The sequence below is a fragment of the Paramormyrops kingsleyae genome, chromosome 11 (genome assembly GCF_048594095.1).
Source record: "Paramormyrops kingsleyae isolate MSU_618 chromosome 11, PKINGS_0.4, whole genome shotgun sequence".
Taxonomy (NCBI): Eukaryota; Metazoa; Chordata; class Actinopteri; order Osteoglossiformes; family Mormyridae; genus Paramormyrops; species Paramormyrops kingsleyae.
The window spans coordinates 25209985-25225782 of NC_132807.1; the positions used below are offsets into that span (position 1 = coordinate 25209985).

At 46.1% G+C, this 15798-nt stretch overlaps 1 protein-coding gene across 1 annotated transcript; it reads right to left on the minus strand.

Annotated features, from left to right (window-relative positions):
• Positions 1-174: 174 nt before the first annotated feature.
• On the minus strand, positions 175-15308 carry ddb1 (damage-specific DNA binding protein 1). The gene is made up of 27 exons (XM_023819694.2): positions 15143-15308; positions 12550-12698; positions 12290-12406; positions 11620-11841; positions 11345-11459; positions 10994-11091; positions 10719-10877; positions 10355-10438; positions 9959-10075; positions 9473-9575; positions 8533-8608; positions 7581-7689; positions 7279-7457; positions 6472-6632; positions 6027-6134; positions 5731-5938; positions 5009-5104; positions 4552-4663; positions 4304-4427; positions 4021-4185; positions 3440-3534; positions 2877-3047; positions 2376-2485; positions 1983-2152; positions 1710-1812; positions 1359-1482; positions 175-893 (listed from the first exon to the last, which is right to left on the minus strand). The coding sequence occupies exons 1-27, from the start codon at positions 15201-15203 to the stop codon at positions 810-812; spliced, it is 3420 nt and encodes a 1139-aa protein (XP_023675462.1). The 5' UTR covers positions 15204-15308; the 3' UTR covers positions 175-809.
• Between the last annotated feature and the right edge of the window lie 490 nt (positions 15309-15798).

The window sequence follows — 15798 nt, forward strand, 5'->3', positions numbered from 1 at the left end:
TGTACAGGTACAAACGCGCTTCATCCTTGAGTACTTACCCCTGGATAAATTATAATGATATATATGTGAATAAGGTAATTCGATCGCAAAAGTTGTTCGAACAAAAGTATCAGAGCTTGCTGGTAGCTGGGCACGTACTGTTATGCAGCGGTCAATCATTCCTACACAGTAACCTTACCAAGAAAACATTTTATTGACATTATTATAGTGTAAACTGTACAGTTTAACAAAAAATAATTTACGTGTTACAGGCATTATTGCTGATATAGTATGACTATTTAAAAAAAACAGTGCAATGCCCTACAGGCTATATAATCAGCTTATGATTTCAATACTGTGTAAATGTGCACTTCATACAAAATAGCAGTTTACTATTTTTAACAGAATGTGCTCATAAACATAGCACTTACAGCAGATGTACATGGGCTTTCAATTAAGAGTTGTGTACACACAGGACGAGGACACATAATACAGCAGGTAAACTTTATTAAAACAAAATTCAACACAAACACAAAAGCACTAGGAATCACACACTCACAGCCAACGCCCCCCCACCCCACCCCTTCCACACCCTGTTTTTTTACCAAACGGACGACACAAAAGATTCTGCTGTGTTCACAGAATATGGCCTCACTTTACACAACCTTTGCTCCATCTCACTGACAATAATGTAGTCTTCACGGTGCTGTGCTGATGGGAGAGAATGCCTGGTCAGGTCAGTCTGGGGAAAGTCGGGGCCTCTGTATCTTCCTTAATTGTAGTCTATTTATAGTTATTTACAGTCCGCCACCTGAACGTCAGGGGCGTGGCTAATGAATCCTGGTCAGTTCCTCCACGATCTTGATGACCTCGTCTACCGTAGCTTCCCGTTTCATCCCACTGCCGTCATCGATCTGAAAAGCAGACGGACGGCCCGCTCAGTTCACTCCCTCAACGAATCACGTACAGAAGTGCAGAAACCACAGAGTCCCAAAATGCGACACAAAGCAGGGCAACAGTGCAGGACCCCCCAGCCCCAGTCTCGACAAGCCAGTTTCCTGTGCGACGCATTCACACTAGAGGAAAACTTTTCACCTATTCTTTGCGGCCGTTTTTAACCGTCAGAGAGAGAGAGAGAGAGAGACAGAGGATCTGCACACATGACATCCTGCCAAGATGAAGGTTAAGACAGTCTGTTGGGAGCAAAGGCCAGAAGCCCAATAGCAATTACTGAGGAATGAGGCTGTGAATGGAACAGACACTTGTGTAGTTAGTTCTGAATAGCTGTAAATGGGAAAAAGCCACATGCACAGTGAGAGCAGTAGACACCCTGTAACTTTCCACCTCCCCTATCACAGCACACGTCAAAAAGGTTTCACCTGTAGGGTGCTAACCACTTCCTGCATCTTGGCCCGGCCCAGGTCCAGGAAGCTCTCAATCAGGTCTCCATCAATAAAGCCAGTGGCTTGCTCGGTCTTCCGCTCTGTGTGGAAGGACCTCCAAGTACAGCTCGTCAAGGAAGGGACAAATTCTGCCGCAGGCTATACCACCAGTGACGCACAGGAGTTCTGACACATCCCAGTATGCAATGGGGTTCCCAACTTACTTTGTCATATATCTGGCCCAAAACAAAGACTGTTAGAGAGACAGTGCAGTGGGAGAACAGGACGCATACCAAGGTGACCGAAGCCACTCTCACGTACACATTTATTTTTTTGTAGAAAGGATATAAGCTGTGCTCAATCTTGCCAACGCTCTTAATAACCTTGTTCAGCCGGTTTTGCAGGTCCATCAGCAGACTATACCAGCCCTCTGACAGAGAAGTGACCAAGCCTGGAACAAAACTATCATTAATTGGACGGAAATGGGGGGCGGGACAGGCACTGCACATTTTTCATTGGCTGTACCTTTTCCATGCTCTAACAGTATCTCCGATTAACCATCCAGCGAGTCAATCAAGTGCATGCATGCCACAGAATACCAGATGCTGAGCGTGGCCTCACCAATCATGCCGTTAACGGTTCCAAACAACACGGATCCCTGGGTGGGGGTGGAGCTCTCGCCCAAGTTCTGCAAGACCAGGGAGCCGTGGCAGAATACGTTGACAAACTCCCCGAGGTGGAAAACCCCAACCTCCTGCAGATGCTGACGCTCCTCATCTGTGGTTGCAGCACTATGTTTGGGGGGTTGGGGGGGGGGGGAATGTGATCCATGCTTGCAAAGCATAAATTACAGCAGAATGTCTAGAATTTTGCTAAAACACTATTGCACTTGTTCACTTTCGGAGGTTTTCATTTTAATACACTGTTCATTTTGTAATTGTGCACTGAGCTTGTGTACATACGGCTCGAGTCACTGCGGGTGACTAAGTGCTTTGATTAAAGATAAGGCAATACCTGTCTTTCTGGCACACAAAGAGGTTGAAGGCATTTTCCGCCCCTAGGAAGTTATCATCGTCCAAAATCTCAATGGCGCTCATCCAGTTCGGGTTGAAGTCCCTGGCAATCTGACAGGAGGGGGGAGAGTGTTAGGCAGTAGGAAGGCTAAATGGGCATCGCTAGCGTGTAACAGACCATTCACAGCATATCTACACAAATCAGAAGCGTTTAAACAGCCAAACCAACATACAGTAGAGACTATAACATGCGGGATTATAAATAGCCTGAACTAACCTTTAAGGTCAGACTTCCCTTTGACTGAACTCATGTTTGTTGATTTCAATTCCATATCTACTTTCTTTGACACTTAACCATATTCATTTTGTGTCTAATTGAGTCTATGATTAGACCACTGTTGCTTGGTCCCTCTTCAGAGAAACTAATCAGGACCTCTAAACCAATCACGTACAGCCATCTGTACGGACCGACGTGCTCTGTCCTTCTGACTGGTCCACTTACTTCCTCAAAGTTCCCCTCCATGGGCTTGTACGCCAGCAGCAGCACGGACCTCATGAGGTCACCCACTAGGATGAAGTCACCCTTGGTCTTCAGGTAGAGCGCCATGATGTTGTTGTAGTGATTGCACTCCGTCCTCAGCTCCTTCTCAGCTGTCCACTCGTACAGACGCACCTGGGGGGGGGGGGGGCACACGCTCTCCTGTGTGTCTGATGGATAGTCTGGTGACACATTGCCACGCTTGTTGCACCTTGTATTACATGCCCTTAATTTGCTGGTTCATTTTGGACAGAGTTTCTCAACCCGATCCTTGGAGACCATCAGAAAGTCCAAATTTTTGTTCCTTCCCAGCTACCAAAACACCTGTACCAGGTATGCAGGGTTCCTGATTGTTTGGTTCAGCGGTGCTGGAAGGGAGCAAAAATGTGTGTCTGAGGACCCCTGAGGACTGGGTTCATAAACACTGACTTTAGGGGACATAAATGCCTGGGATGCGGCATGATCTCCAAACACTGCTGGTTAGACGTCAAACTGGGTGCAGAGACCACCAGAAGATCAACACTCACAGTGCTGTTGATACTGGCCAGAAGTTTGCCGTTGAACTCCACCATAGAGTAGACTGCTCCCTTCACTTCCTTCTCGGCCACCGTTTGCAGCTTCCCTGTTAGCGGTCGAGGCACAATCAGTAAAGACCGGAAGACCACTGGCGGCAGCTACACAACACTAGAGGCATGGGATGCAGTGCTAATAAACACAGGCGTATCAGACAACTCCCATAAAGACAACCTGTCCTATGACTGCTTGTGGACAGTCAGCATGTAGTATATGCATGAGGATCCAATTGTTCTTATTGTATCAAAGCTGTCATGGACACGACATGACAGTGCGCCACAAATTAAAATCACCATCAAATGTTTCGTGAAATAAAGCTTGAGTTGTGTGGTGGGCAATGTGGACAATTTCTGTTTAAATAAAGACATTTCACCAAAAAATACAGCAGAAACACATACAATTGTTTTCTGTCCAAGTAATATGGAAATGCCTTTAGAAAGAGCTGCTACAACCTACTGACGTCATGTTAGAAACAGGAAGTAGAAACAAAAACGACCAATGGCAGAGCAGGTAAGATGAATCTCCTCCCCCTCACCATCAGTGTAGTGGAACACAATTATGCGTCCCTGCTTAGGCTCCGCCTCCTCGGGGTACACCATCGCCGTGCCGACGACAAAGTAGACGGCAGGGTCTTTGCCCAAGCGGCAGGACACCATGCTCAGGGCATATTCACTCTGTAGGAACTGGTGGGCATGGAGGACTGGTGGAGAGGGGCAAGCAAAAGGGGGTTGGGGTTAATGTGCTGAATACAACACAGATTAAGAACAAGTACAAGATACCAGGGTAGTGGGTTTCTGGTCATAGGTGATCAGGTTTACCCTCAAACGTGTGCTGGTCCACCACCAGCAGGCTGTGCACCTCCACCTCCTCCCCGAAGGAAGTCTCATGGGGGGAGGTGCTGCTGGGGAAGAGCTTGCTGGAGCTGACGCTGCTGGACAGGGCCTGGGGGGTGGTGTGGGGGAGGGCAGGAGGACACAGAGCGGGAGGTGTTAGCGGAGAGGAAGCATGCTAAGAAAAGGCTGGAGTCAGGATGACTGGGCTAGAAGGATGGGCGTGATGGTTGAACCTGGGTGCTGGCACTGGGCCGGACAGGAGAGGTGGCCCCACTCGCATCCTGCATCTCAACCCTGCTGGAGAGCACCCCGAAACACTGGGACACCTCCTGGTAGCAGATCCTCCTGCGGGAGGAACGTTCAGACAGGTTCATACTCACTCATCCTACAGAAACATATGAAAACAAACATACAGAAGGATATATGTGGAAAAAGCCTAGTAAGGTGAATGTGTACAGAACAAGAAAACTGTGCTTTTCTTGTGTATGTGTAAGGCAGTGCAGTATAGAGCCCCAGTTTCAGGATGTGTCCATCTGGCCGGAAGAAAAAGCACATCAAAGGCAGCCATGGAAAAACCGTGCAGCTAGCCAGCCTTTTAAATCCCTCCCCCGGGATGGACGGGCCTCAAAGCACAGCTACAGAGCTCCTGCCCTCCAGCCCGCCCGCCCGCCTGCCCGCCCGCAGCCTCACCTGGGGGATTCGTAAAGGGGCACGGTGCGGATGTGCAGCTTCTGGATCTCGTCGATGGTGCCGATGGTCAAAGTGCTGTTATTGGCAAGCGCCAGGCTGCCGAAAAGGGGAGGCGGCAGTCAGCACACAGACGCTACGGCACAGTCACACGAAGAGTGACACAGGAGCAGGAAGGGAGCAGAACTCAAATCAGGCCAGTGAGACAGTCTAGCAGACATTACCAGAGGGACCACAAGACATGCTAGTGAATAAGAATGAATTTGGTGGTATAAACATAATACAGATTATAAAGCTGTACCATGATAAGGAATATCGAATAAATAAAAAGTACAAATTTGAGGAGGACGACCACAGACACTGAATAGATAAAACTAGATGCTGTCGGATTGACAATACTGTACATTCCAGATGGCCCCATTACCTCTTGCCCCATCTAATCCCTAGTGCTCCCCACAAACACAACCAGAACAGTCACTAGCCCCCCCCCCCCCACAAACTCTCCCCTCCTCTACAAAAAGTCTCTTAAAAGCAAAACTTTGTGTGACTTGTCTCAGTGCAGTAAGGTTCACCAGATCTGCATCGTTGACCGTCCTTTCATGTGCTACCCGTTGCTTAAGTTTTGGTGCGATTTGTCTCAGAATGAAAAGTTCCAGATCTTTATAAGAAAGAAAACCTGCTACGCTCCACATGACAGCAAGTAACAAGAGACAGACAATGGGTACCTGTCAGGGTAGCCCTCAGAGTTGAGGGGACACATGTAATTGACCTCCTTGAGGTTGACATTGGAGAAGACCAGTTTGTGGTTGCTGGAGTAAATGACAGTGGGCCGGTCGGAGCAGGCGAACACGTTGGAGGTGGAGAGGGATCGGAAGGTACGCAGGACGGTAGGCTGCGTGCCAAGGGTCACCTTCTTGCGCTCGCTGAGGACACCTGTACGCAAACACACACTAATTGAGCCGCGGGCCCCGTCGCCGTGGCGACACGCCGAACAGGTGCCAGAGGGGCGCCCACATCTGACCTGTCTGGAGATCCAGACCGAAGTAGAAGAGCGCTCCATCCCCCAGTGCGCACAGCAGGTAGTGGCAGCCCTCAAACGTGGTCATCAGGATGGAGCGAGGGATGATCTCTGCACCGCAGGGACAGAGGGACATTAAGAGCCTCAAAGAGCAGGGGAATACAGAACTCATTAAGATGTTAGCCTTAACGGCTGAGCGCAAACAGGCCTTAGTATTAAAATGCGGGTTGTTATTTGATTCCTATTAAAATGCAACTACAGCTGAAAACACCATAAGACCACTTAAAAAAATGCAAATGACACAGAATAATGTGACACAAATTGAGTCAACCTGCAGTAGGCATATCCCATCAGGCTTTGCATGCAAGCTATATCTATTGCAAAAGCTTTGGTCCTGCATTGTCCTTGGAGGGGGGGTTGGAAGGGAATCACTGGCCATCGCACTCACCTCCACCCAGCATCTCCTTGTGCATGGTCGTGAAGTTGGGTAGCTTGAGGATACGGGCCGAGATGTCGGTCCAGAGCCCCACGGCACAGAGGGGCGAGTCTGCTCCCTCTCCCAGGGGCGTGATATCCAGGCAGGCCACCTCGTGCTCCATCTCCGTGGAGCTGTGACAGGCGAGGAGAACATGCAAGCTGTTAGCAGCTGTGGGTAGAGGGGGCACGACTATCAAGATATTGAGGGGAAACACAGATTATAATCTTCTCAGAATACATCTAGTGAACAACATTCTCCGCTTGTTTTTTTTTAAAGGGAGAAACCTCTTGACAGAGATGGAAGAGACGTTCTACAGATGAGTTTCTGTAGTTTTGGGTTTGGACAGATCGATGCGAAACATTAAGTGTCACTGGTGCAGCTAGATCACATGCACACAAATCCTCTGGCTCTGCTGATGATGTGTTCTGTTCTCTCAGAAAAAGTCATAGACTATACTGCCCCCCAAAGTCAAAACACAGTAACTACACTGACACTGAAACAGAAAAAGGGCTTCGTAGTTTGACTGTGCATCTGTATGTGTAGTAGGTAGGTAAACAATAGTGTTTTCTTCAAAAATGAGCATTTATCATGAGATAAAACCAAGCCTAAGAGACTGATTTCGGTCATAAGTCAATTTTGATAAAATATGCAGTTACTGTGTTCTGCTTTTTGAGGGTAGTGTACAGTTGTAGGTCTGGGAGTTTGTATGGTATTTAGGCCACAGTGAGTCTAGTTACTCCCACTGAGATCCCAGTCTGAGATGTTCACAGCAGGCACCTGATCTGCTTGAGCTCTCCAGAGTGGATCTCCAGGTAGTAGAGCACGCGGCCCACGGCCAGGACCACCTGGGTGGAGTTGCATGCAGCCACGCTGATGTTCCTGCCCTGTGGTTCCTTCCACTCGCTTACCAGAGCCTTGGTGTTCTGGAGCACCAGCCTCACTGAGCCCGATGTGATCTGTCAAGTCACACAAACACAGCAGCGTCTTTCACATCCAGGCACAGAAACACGTACATCATCAACAACGTGTTTAAATATGAAAAGAGTGTCAGCCTGTTTACCGATGTGCTTTAACGTTACCTGGATGAGCTGCTGGTGAGCCACGTTCCCACAGTAGAAGGTCTGCTGATTGTCCACAAAGCCCGGGAGCTCAGTCTCCTCCACTTCCTCCCCGCTCAACATCAGGACCCTGCAGAGATCCATTAACAGCTGGGATTACTACAAAGTGGCACCCTACAGTGTCATTAACACAGGCAGCCTCCAAACGTGCCCGACAGTAATCAAAGGCTTGTTTGGAACTAAACGCCGTCACAAGATTACTCACTCTAAATGAGTATTTACGTTTGGTATAAATAAATACTCATTCTCCCAATTAACAGTGTCATAAGCACCACATCTGGTGCCATTTCAGAATCCATCATTTGGTCATATCATCCTCCATGTATGCATACAGAAGTGAGGCCTCTGGCATTTAGAGCAGACCTGCCCGCCTCTATAGGCTCATTAACACCGAGGCTTCAGCCCTCGCACGTATCCCCAGGTAGCGCTAGGAGAATAACTGCCTGATGGCTGGGGTCTCTCACAGCCACCTTGCCCTTTACCAGGTCGTTAGCGATAGCTTAACGAGCAAATAATTCGGCTTCAGCTTCTGGATGTTAGCATTATATATGCCTGGCCAATGGATATCCCTCTTGAGTGTTTGAGTCTATGACCTCTATTTAAATGGCAAATATAGGAGCCTCACTGAATTGTATACAAGAAATTGGGTTTAAATGGTTTGCTTATGCTTTAAAATGAAGAATAAGCATTGCTTCTAGAATTTGCTATTTTAATCTTTGCTTCTATGGGATACTCTCACCACTATTTTTGTTATCCAATTGTGTCCAGAGATTTAGGGCATTCTATTTCAGGATATTGCCCTTGTTTGTTGACAGACCCATTAATTTTGGAGGTCAGTGCAGAACGACACAAAGAGCCAGACCGGCTTGTAAGGACTGCATCGGACGGTAGGACTGAGCTTGAACGTTCTCACCTGGTCTGGCCAACAAAGGAGAGCACCAGCATGTCGTCCGTCTCCCGGCCAGCGACGGACCGCAGCGGCCACAAGCCTGAGAGAGACAGAGTCTCAGCACAGAGACATAGCTCAGCGGGACCCAACGGGGCGGCCCGCCCAACAAGAGGGCGCGTGACGGAGAGGAGAGTGTCAGACCTGCTTTTTTTAAAAAGCTAATAAAGGAGAAAAGGTGCAGACAGTCTGTGTTCAAAATATCTTCCTACAAAATGCTACTAGAACAACCTGGGTGGACAAAATCTCTGGTGTCAGCTATTCTGTCCGAGTCCCATGTGGGAAACGTCACGCTCCAACGCAGTCCACTCAAAATACCACAGAAAACGTCAGAAAATCTGTGCACACAGACAAGAAAACTTCAAGAATACTAACAATATTAACTTGCATGTCTTGCATTAACAAACTCCACTGTGACCTGTTAGTAAAATGTCGACTTCACCTCCCCAGCTATGATTTGAAGTCTCTCTTTTTTGTGAGATAAAAGCTTCAGCTCTACTAACGTGACCATGAGAACGTGAAGATTTTCTTGGGGGGGGGACCCTGGAAAGCCAGGCTAGATTAAATGCTTTGTAAAATTACATACACACACAAATATAACATTTTGTTCAGCCAGTTTTTTTTTTTTTTTAACTTAAAAATGCCAAAAGGTGTTCATGTCAGATTAAGCCACTGATGCAAGAAATGTATAATATGTGCAACCACCATTCAAAAGATTTCGAAAAACCCTGTGGCACCGTTCAACGTGATCGCACTCCTTATGTAATGTTTTAAATGGAACACTGCATAGGGAATTGGTTAGAAAGAACAAGGGAACCACATCAAATTAAGCAACTGAGGAATGAACAGGTGGTGAGCGGAGGATGTGAAGCGCACGGCACTGGCACGCCGACGGGTCGCTACTGACCCTTGATCCCTGGCAAGTCGATGCTGGCGTGTTCGTGGATCCCGATGCCGTTGCGGATGATCCTTAGGGATCCCTCCTTGAACGCCCCAGAACAGGTGACCAACTATGGGGGAATGAGCATGTGCAGGAGAGTCAGCAGGGCCAGGAGGCGTCGACGAGACGCAAGCCGTCTCCATGACAATGTGCCAAAACTCTCAGCTTTGCTTTGTCTATGATTAATGCTAAACGAGATTTAGGTAGCGTTAGCGTGCTCACAGTAGTCTAGCAACATACATACAGAATTCGACAGCATGTTACAGCTATACTACGCCAAATCGTTCTGGCGTTAAGCTGCATTTCATCTTTAAAGGTTGTTTTTAAGGAGACAGCGAAAGTATCTTCTGAAAAAACAGCTCAGGCAACACTGTTAGGATCTCCGGGGAAAATACAGGTATGCAGCATCAATCGTTCCTCCTGGTAGCTGCAGCCCTTGTGGCCAAACCTCACCTGTCCCTGTCCCTGTCTCTCAAGATCCACCACACACATGTCCACGATGGGCCCCAGGTTCGTGAAGGTCTCCATCACCGCCACGTAGGAGCCCTGATCGTTACTGTCCACGTTCAGCTGGGAAAACAACAGAATGCCTTAAGAATGCGTTACCCTGAAACAAAGCTGGATGCAGGCTGAGAAGCGAACAGAAAAACACCACGGCACACAAATGACTTTATAAATCAGTAAAATAAAAATTAATATTTTACAATTAGATATATCATCACAACATTACACTATAGCATTTCCAATATTTTAATCACAGACTAAGATATACAAATAAAAGCTGCAGTGCTATTGAAGGATTATCCATAAATTCCAGGTTATTCAGGCAAATTAACACAGTAAACCAACCTTCACAAGCTGGGAGTCCCCAAGACGAGAGCCAACAAAAACCACTCCATTGTCCAAGTATGTGAGGCATTCGGCAATGGAAGTCTAGGGACAGAGCAGCATTCAGGTCACATAAAGCTCCCCACCCCCCACACAATTAATCAGTATGACAACGCATTAAGGAAACACCACCCCTTTAATTATGCAGGTAAATACCTTTAAGAAGAGCCTCCTTATACAAATCCTTCAATCACCGGTCACAGAATGAACCAACGATACTGACTAACTGTACGTTGACCACCTGAGTGCTCAGTCTACCCAGATGTTGCTTATTTCATCTCAATTTCCCTTAAAGTTTTTATGTCCAACCCCCCCAAACACCCACCTCTCCCAGTAGCTCCACCCGCAGGTCCTTCAGCACCACGGCCCCATCCATCAGCTCCTCCTTCTCCAGCAGCAGCATGAAGAGTCGGCCCTCCATGTCTCCCAGGAGGTAGCGGGAGCCGTTGGGATCCACGCGGTTGTGACACACGATGGTGCTTTGCTGCAGGGAAACCACCATCGCCGTCACCTGGTTTCTCAGAGACCCCCTTACTTACGGCTCCTTCCTCTCGAGAGGGAAGCACCCGATGGCAGGTAGGGAAAGCAGGCAGCTCTCACCTTGATGGTGGGAGGGGCTATGGCCAGGTATTTGTCTCCATTGTGGTATGTGATGGACTCCTGGCCGATGATTATTGCTCCTCCAAACGGCTCTGGGACTGGAACAAAGACAACAGACACATAGACACTGCAGAAGGTCCGCTAACAAGTGAGAAGATGCAGAACCGGGTGGGATTTATTTAAGAGGTGTGGAACATCAAGAATCGTAGACCGCAAATACAAAACTCATCACGACTAAAAACTTCGTCTTCCAATGGAAAAATATCTGCGTTATATTATGCTTCTAAAATATTCAGAAAGAAAACTAAAGTAAGCCTGAAGCCACCACCTCCTGTTCCTCTTCCTCCTCACCTGGAATGACCATCGAGGCTTCAGCCTCCACGTTCTCCTGCTTCCAGGGTCCTTTGTTGAACTCCTTTTCCCGCAGTGACACCTCATACGTCTTCACGTGACGTCCCTGTGGGTCCTGTAGCGTGACATACACAGAGGATAGACCTTCTGCATCCACACACGCTTATTACCCAGCAACACACATGGAACCACAAAGGTCTAATGGGCCTTCCGTTCATATACCTCCACAAATCCCAGAGACATATTCCCGGGTGCGACCCACCCTCAGTACGTACCTGGTAGATGAAGCAGACAGTGGGGACCTGACAGCCATACAGGAAGTGCACGTCGATGACCTGCAGCTCCTCTAGCCGTATGTTGAAGGCTTTCAGCTCACGGTTCTCCCGGTCTAGGGGGATGACCTTGAACAGGCCATCATAGAGCCGCAACCCGATCATGCGACACTCTGGGTCCACGATACCGATGATGCCCGTCTCTGAAGGCCGTCCAATGCGATCCTAGCAGCAGAAACACGCACGATAAGCCAGCAGGTCACAGCAGTAACACCTGCATTCCTTGCAGCATCAAGTTTTACATCTGTATAGCCAGTTCCTCATCAGTAACTATAAACCTAATAATTACAGGTACGGCTCCTTCACTGGTCGATACACATTCATCCAGGATCGCTGTGGGGGTGGCACCTATCCCCAGCAGGGCGCAGGGCACAAAGCAGGGGACACACAAAACCCAGACATAAAGTGCTATATTCCTTTACACGCTACTGTCACGCTCTGAAAACACGTCATAAACATGTGACATGCACTATCCCTTGGGTTTCCCCCTAAAATGCACGGTGAGGTATTAAATTTACTTATTCTGCTGCAGCCTAATGGAACAAGGTGACCAAGCGTAGCCAGGACATGCACATACGCAATTTTTTTAATGCAAGCTCGGTCCTGTGAGTACCTGGACGTTGCCGTGGGCCCTGGTGATGATGTCAATGCTCTCCCCGGTCTGCTTGTACTCCAGGATGCAGGCGTTGTACTTGGCCGTCAGGATGAACAGCAGGTCTTTACTCTCGCCCTGCAAACACAGTCATTGCCCTCAAAGTCTGACAGTGTGCTAAAGAGGAGCAATACACAAAGCCACTGCACGAGCTGAGAACTTTCTCGACGGTCAGCTTGGAGATCTTCCTGCTTGCCCTCACAGCCAGCGCCACACCTCACCTTTGGCCTGAAGAGCTCCATGACAGCAATCTTGCCATACATGCCCACTTCCTTTACGGGCCGCAGTCCCTCTGCTGTCACCACATAGATCTCCAGTCGTGTGTTCTTAGCAATAAGCAAATTCAAATCCTCAGCGGACGTGAAATGCCCTAGAGGGAGGGGACAGGGATCACATACCTTTAACGAAAGTGCTGATTCTATCATGTATAAAACTGTTGCAACAATCATTTTTCATGGTATAAATTCTACTGTGTGCACTTCCGGTCCACTCTGACCACTGAGGCCAACGCACATGACGACACCTATATGACTATACCTTCTTGCACATGGAGATAACTAGTCCAGAAGTATCAGAACTTTCACCATTGTGCTTAATTGATAAATGGCATGGCTGGGACTGGCGTCTGGAAATATTTTGGCTTTGTGCCAAATAAAAGATGGCAAACCACAGGACATCTACAAACCTGCATGCAAGTTGTGCTACCACACAATACTGACTGAGGCCAAACATGGTGGAAGGACAGATATGATGCCCATTTTTAATATGGATTAAAACTTTTTTGCAGCCGGTTAAACATTCCAACATTAAGAACCTGGTCTGCAATAATTTTTACGTGTGGGTTGTGTACCTGTGACTAGATACGATCTTGTGATGACCTGTTGATTAGTGTTTATCATTCAGATTGAAAGTTTTAGAGTCATGCAGTTGTTAGAAGCATTTGTATTTCGAGATACAAGACAGTATAAGTAATGTATGTCTATTATGCATTGTAATAATAAAGCAACATCTAATTTTTAATAGTGTTTTAGTACTTGTGAATATCTCTGAATGTCATTACAGTGACAGACGTGCAATGCAAAGTTTACAAAAGTTAGTAAAGTTTTCAATGCAGATAAAATTGCAACTGAAATAAATTTTCTACTGAGACACATATATTGTGTTGAGTATAGAAATATTAGAAAATGGTATCTGATTTCAATACTTTTCTTGGTATTGTATCGAAGTTTGAAATTTAGTATTGTGACAATACTAAGCTACAAGGCTGATTTTTGGAATCTCGAAGGTCGACTGCTTGACGCCAAGCTATTAGGGATGTGCAACTCCGTCACTGAGGCCAAGGCAATACAGATCGAGATACATTGAAGATACATATGAAGCAGCTACTAATGCGAAACCATACAGTTCACCCCAATGCGATGCAATTCATACAATTCAACAAGATGTGATTCAATGCAATACGACGTGATGCAAAAGAATATGATGCTATACAATTCAATAAGGTAGTTTGGTTCTTTTTATGTACATTAAATTAACCAAAAAAGTGCCATTTTTACTTCACATATTTTTGTCTCTAGTACTGCAATTCAACAAGCATTATATATTAATAAATCGGATTTGATCAATGTAAAGATGTTAGAAACGATGCATCTCGAGTCCGAACTGTATCCAGTGCACACTTTTTTTTCTTAAATTGGGGCAATCACATTTTGAACTTTTATGCCAGTGCACCGATTCAAATCAGTGAATCTTACCATCCCTACATCAACACAACCTGCTAATCCAAGTCTAAGTCCAACACAACTGGTACATGTCAAATTTAAAAATGCAAATAATTATAAACTGAAATACACAGTACACCAATTTCAAAGCAACTGGCTATTTTGCAAAACTGCATTTGAAACTGCCATCAGATACTCATTATCTGTTGAGACCAGTGCAACATCTTGCATTAGTTAATGTGATGACAAATTAACTGTATTGAACAGGTTTCAGATTCAACTTAAGAATTGTGCCAAATAAAAAAATGGGACAGAATGCAGTGGCTAGAAAATCTGACTTGCAACCCAATAGCTTCTAGTTCAAGTCCCAAGCGGCACTTAACCCAATTAATCAAAAAAAAAAAAAAAAAAACTAGCTCTTAAAAAGGGATAAAAAACTGCAAGCATCATCAGTAGGGTTCCCAGACTTTTTCTAACCACTGTGCTTCATGTGAACGGCTTCGTCTCAATGTGATCGCGAGGATAATCAATGACATTGAACACTCTCTTATCGAGTTTAAACTTAACAGTTCTGGTTATGCATGCATAGGGCTTTTAAACGTCACTCTTTAATATTACACACATTCACGTATTTGTAAAGGCCTGTCAATTTAAGTGAGCAGAAACGAAACTCCTAAATAAAACGTAGTCTGCATGAGGTGGCAACACATATTAAGTTACCACCACGTTGTGCACATGCTAAAATGCAAGCAAAATGAAAATACAAGGCGAACGCAGCTCGCTGTCTGACCACCAGTTAAGTGACTGAATGTGCGCCATATGCAAAAGCACGATATCGCGGATAATAAACGAATAAATAAAAAACCCAGCAACCGCTTGTCAGCGATTCTCCCGAAACACTATCTTTAATAAGTGGGCTCGATAATTTTTTTTAAAAAAACAACAAAGCTGCTGGTATCAATTCCATGTGAAACAACACAAGGCCCTTGCACAGCCTGAAATAACCCGCGCAGTGCTCTTGAGGAAACGGGATCTGCCTAGCTAGTAACCCCAAATCTCAACGTGACGTCTCCTTAAAAAACAAACGAATTACCAGTAATGCAGGCATTCACGGCCGTGGGTTTCTGTGCGGTAACCACGTAGTTATAAGACATGGTGTTTAGAGACAAAGCAAAGACCAGTTAAGGGGTGAATTTTGTTCAGCCTTCAGCAAGTCCAACCATCGAACTATACAACACACAACAGCATCGAAATAGATTTCATGTAACGCTGCAATACTCTTTGATGCCCCCTTCCGCTTGGAGGTCCAACTGCTACATGAGAGTTTTAAATTTGTAAATGGGTATAGCATACTTGACAATCTTCCAGGGCAGGATGAAACAGCTTTAAATTTACTAAAGCATCATTAGTGTTCCACTCTTCAATAATCCAGCTTATTGCCTAATTGTGGTCATTACACTATATCACATGCTTTTTATGTTTGCAATTCAATATGTATTCATTGCATTATTTAGTTTGGCAGCAAATTAACTAGCTAGTTTATCAACAGTAGTAAACAGAGTTGGGTAAAGAGAGAAACTTATATCCAGGTTTTGAACTGAAATAGATGCAGCAATGTCACTCCCATGCAACCACAATGAAGGTAATTTAAAATTACTTGTTACTGACCAGAAGGGGTCAGTATTCAACACTCAGCCAATCCAATCACTCTGCATGTTTGCGCCGTAGACTAAAATAGTTTGACCAAGA

Coding starts and splice junctions, on each gene's coding strand:
- ddb1 (XM_023819694.2), bottom strand. CDS start 15,203: ATGTCTTATAACTACGTGGTTACCGCACAGAAACCCACGGCCGTGAAT. Junction 5,939..6,026: donor CGGTCTGGATCTCCAGACAG/GTCAGATGTGGG, acceptor GTTTGCGTACAG/GTGTCCTCAGCGAGCGCAAG. Junction 4,186..4,303: donor GGACCAGCACACGTTTGAGG/GTAAACCTGATC, acceptor CCTCTCCACCAG/TCCTCCATGCCCACCAGTTC.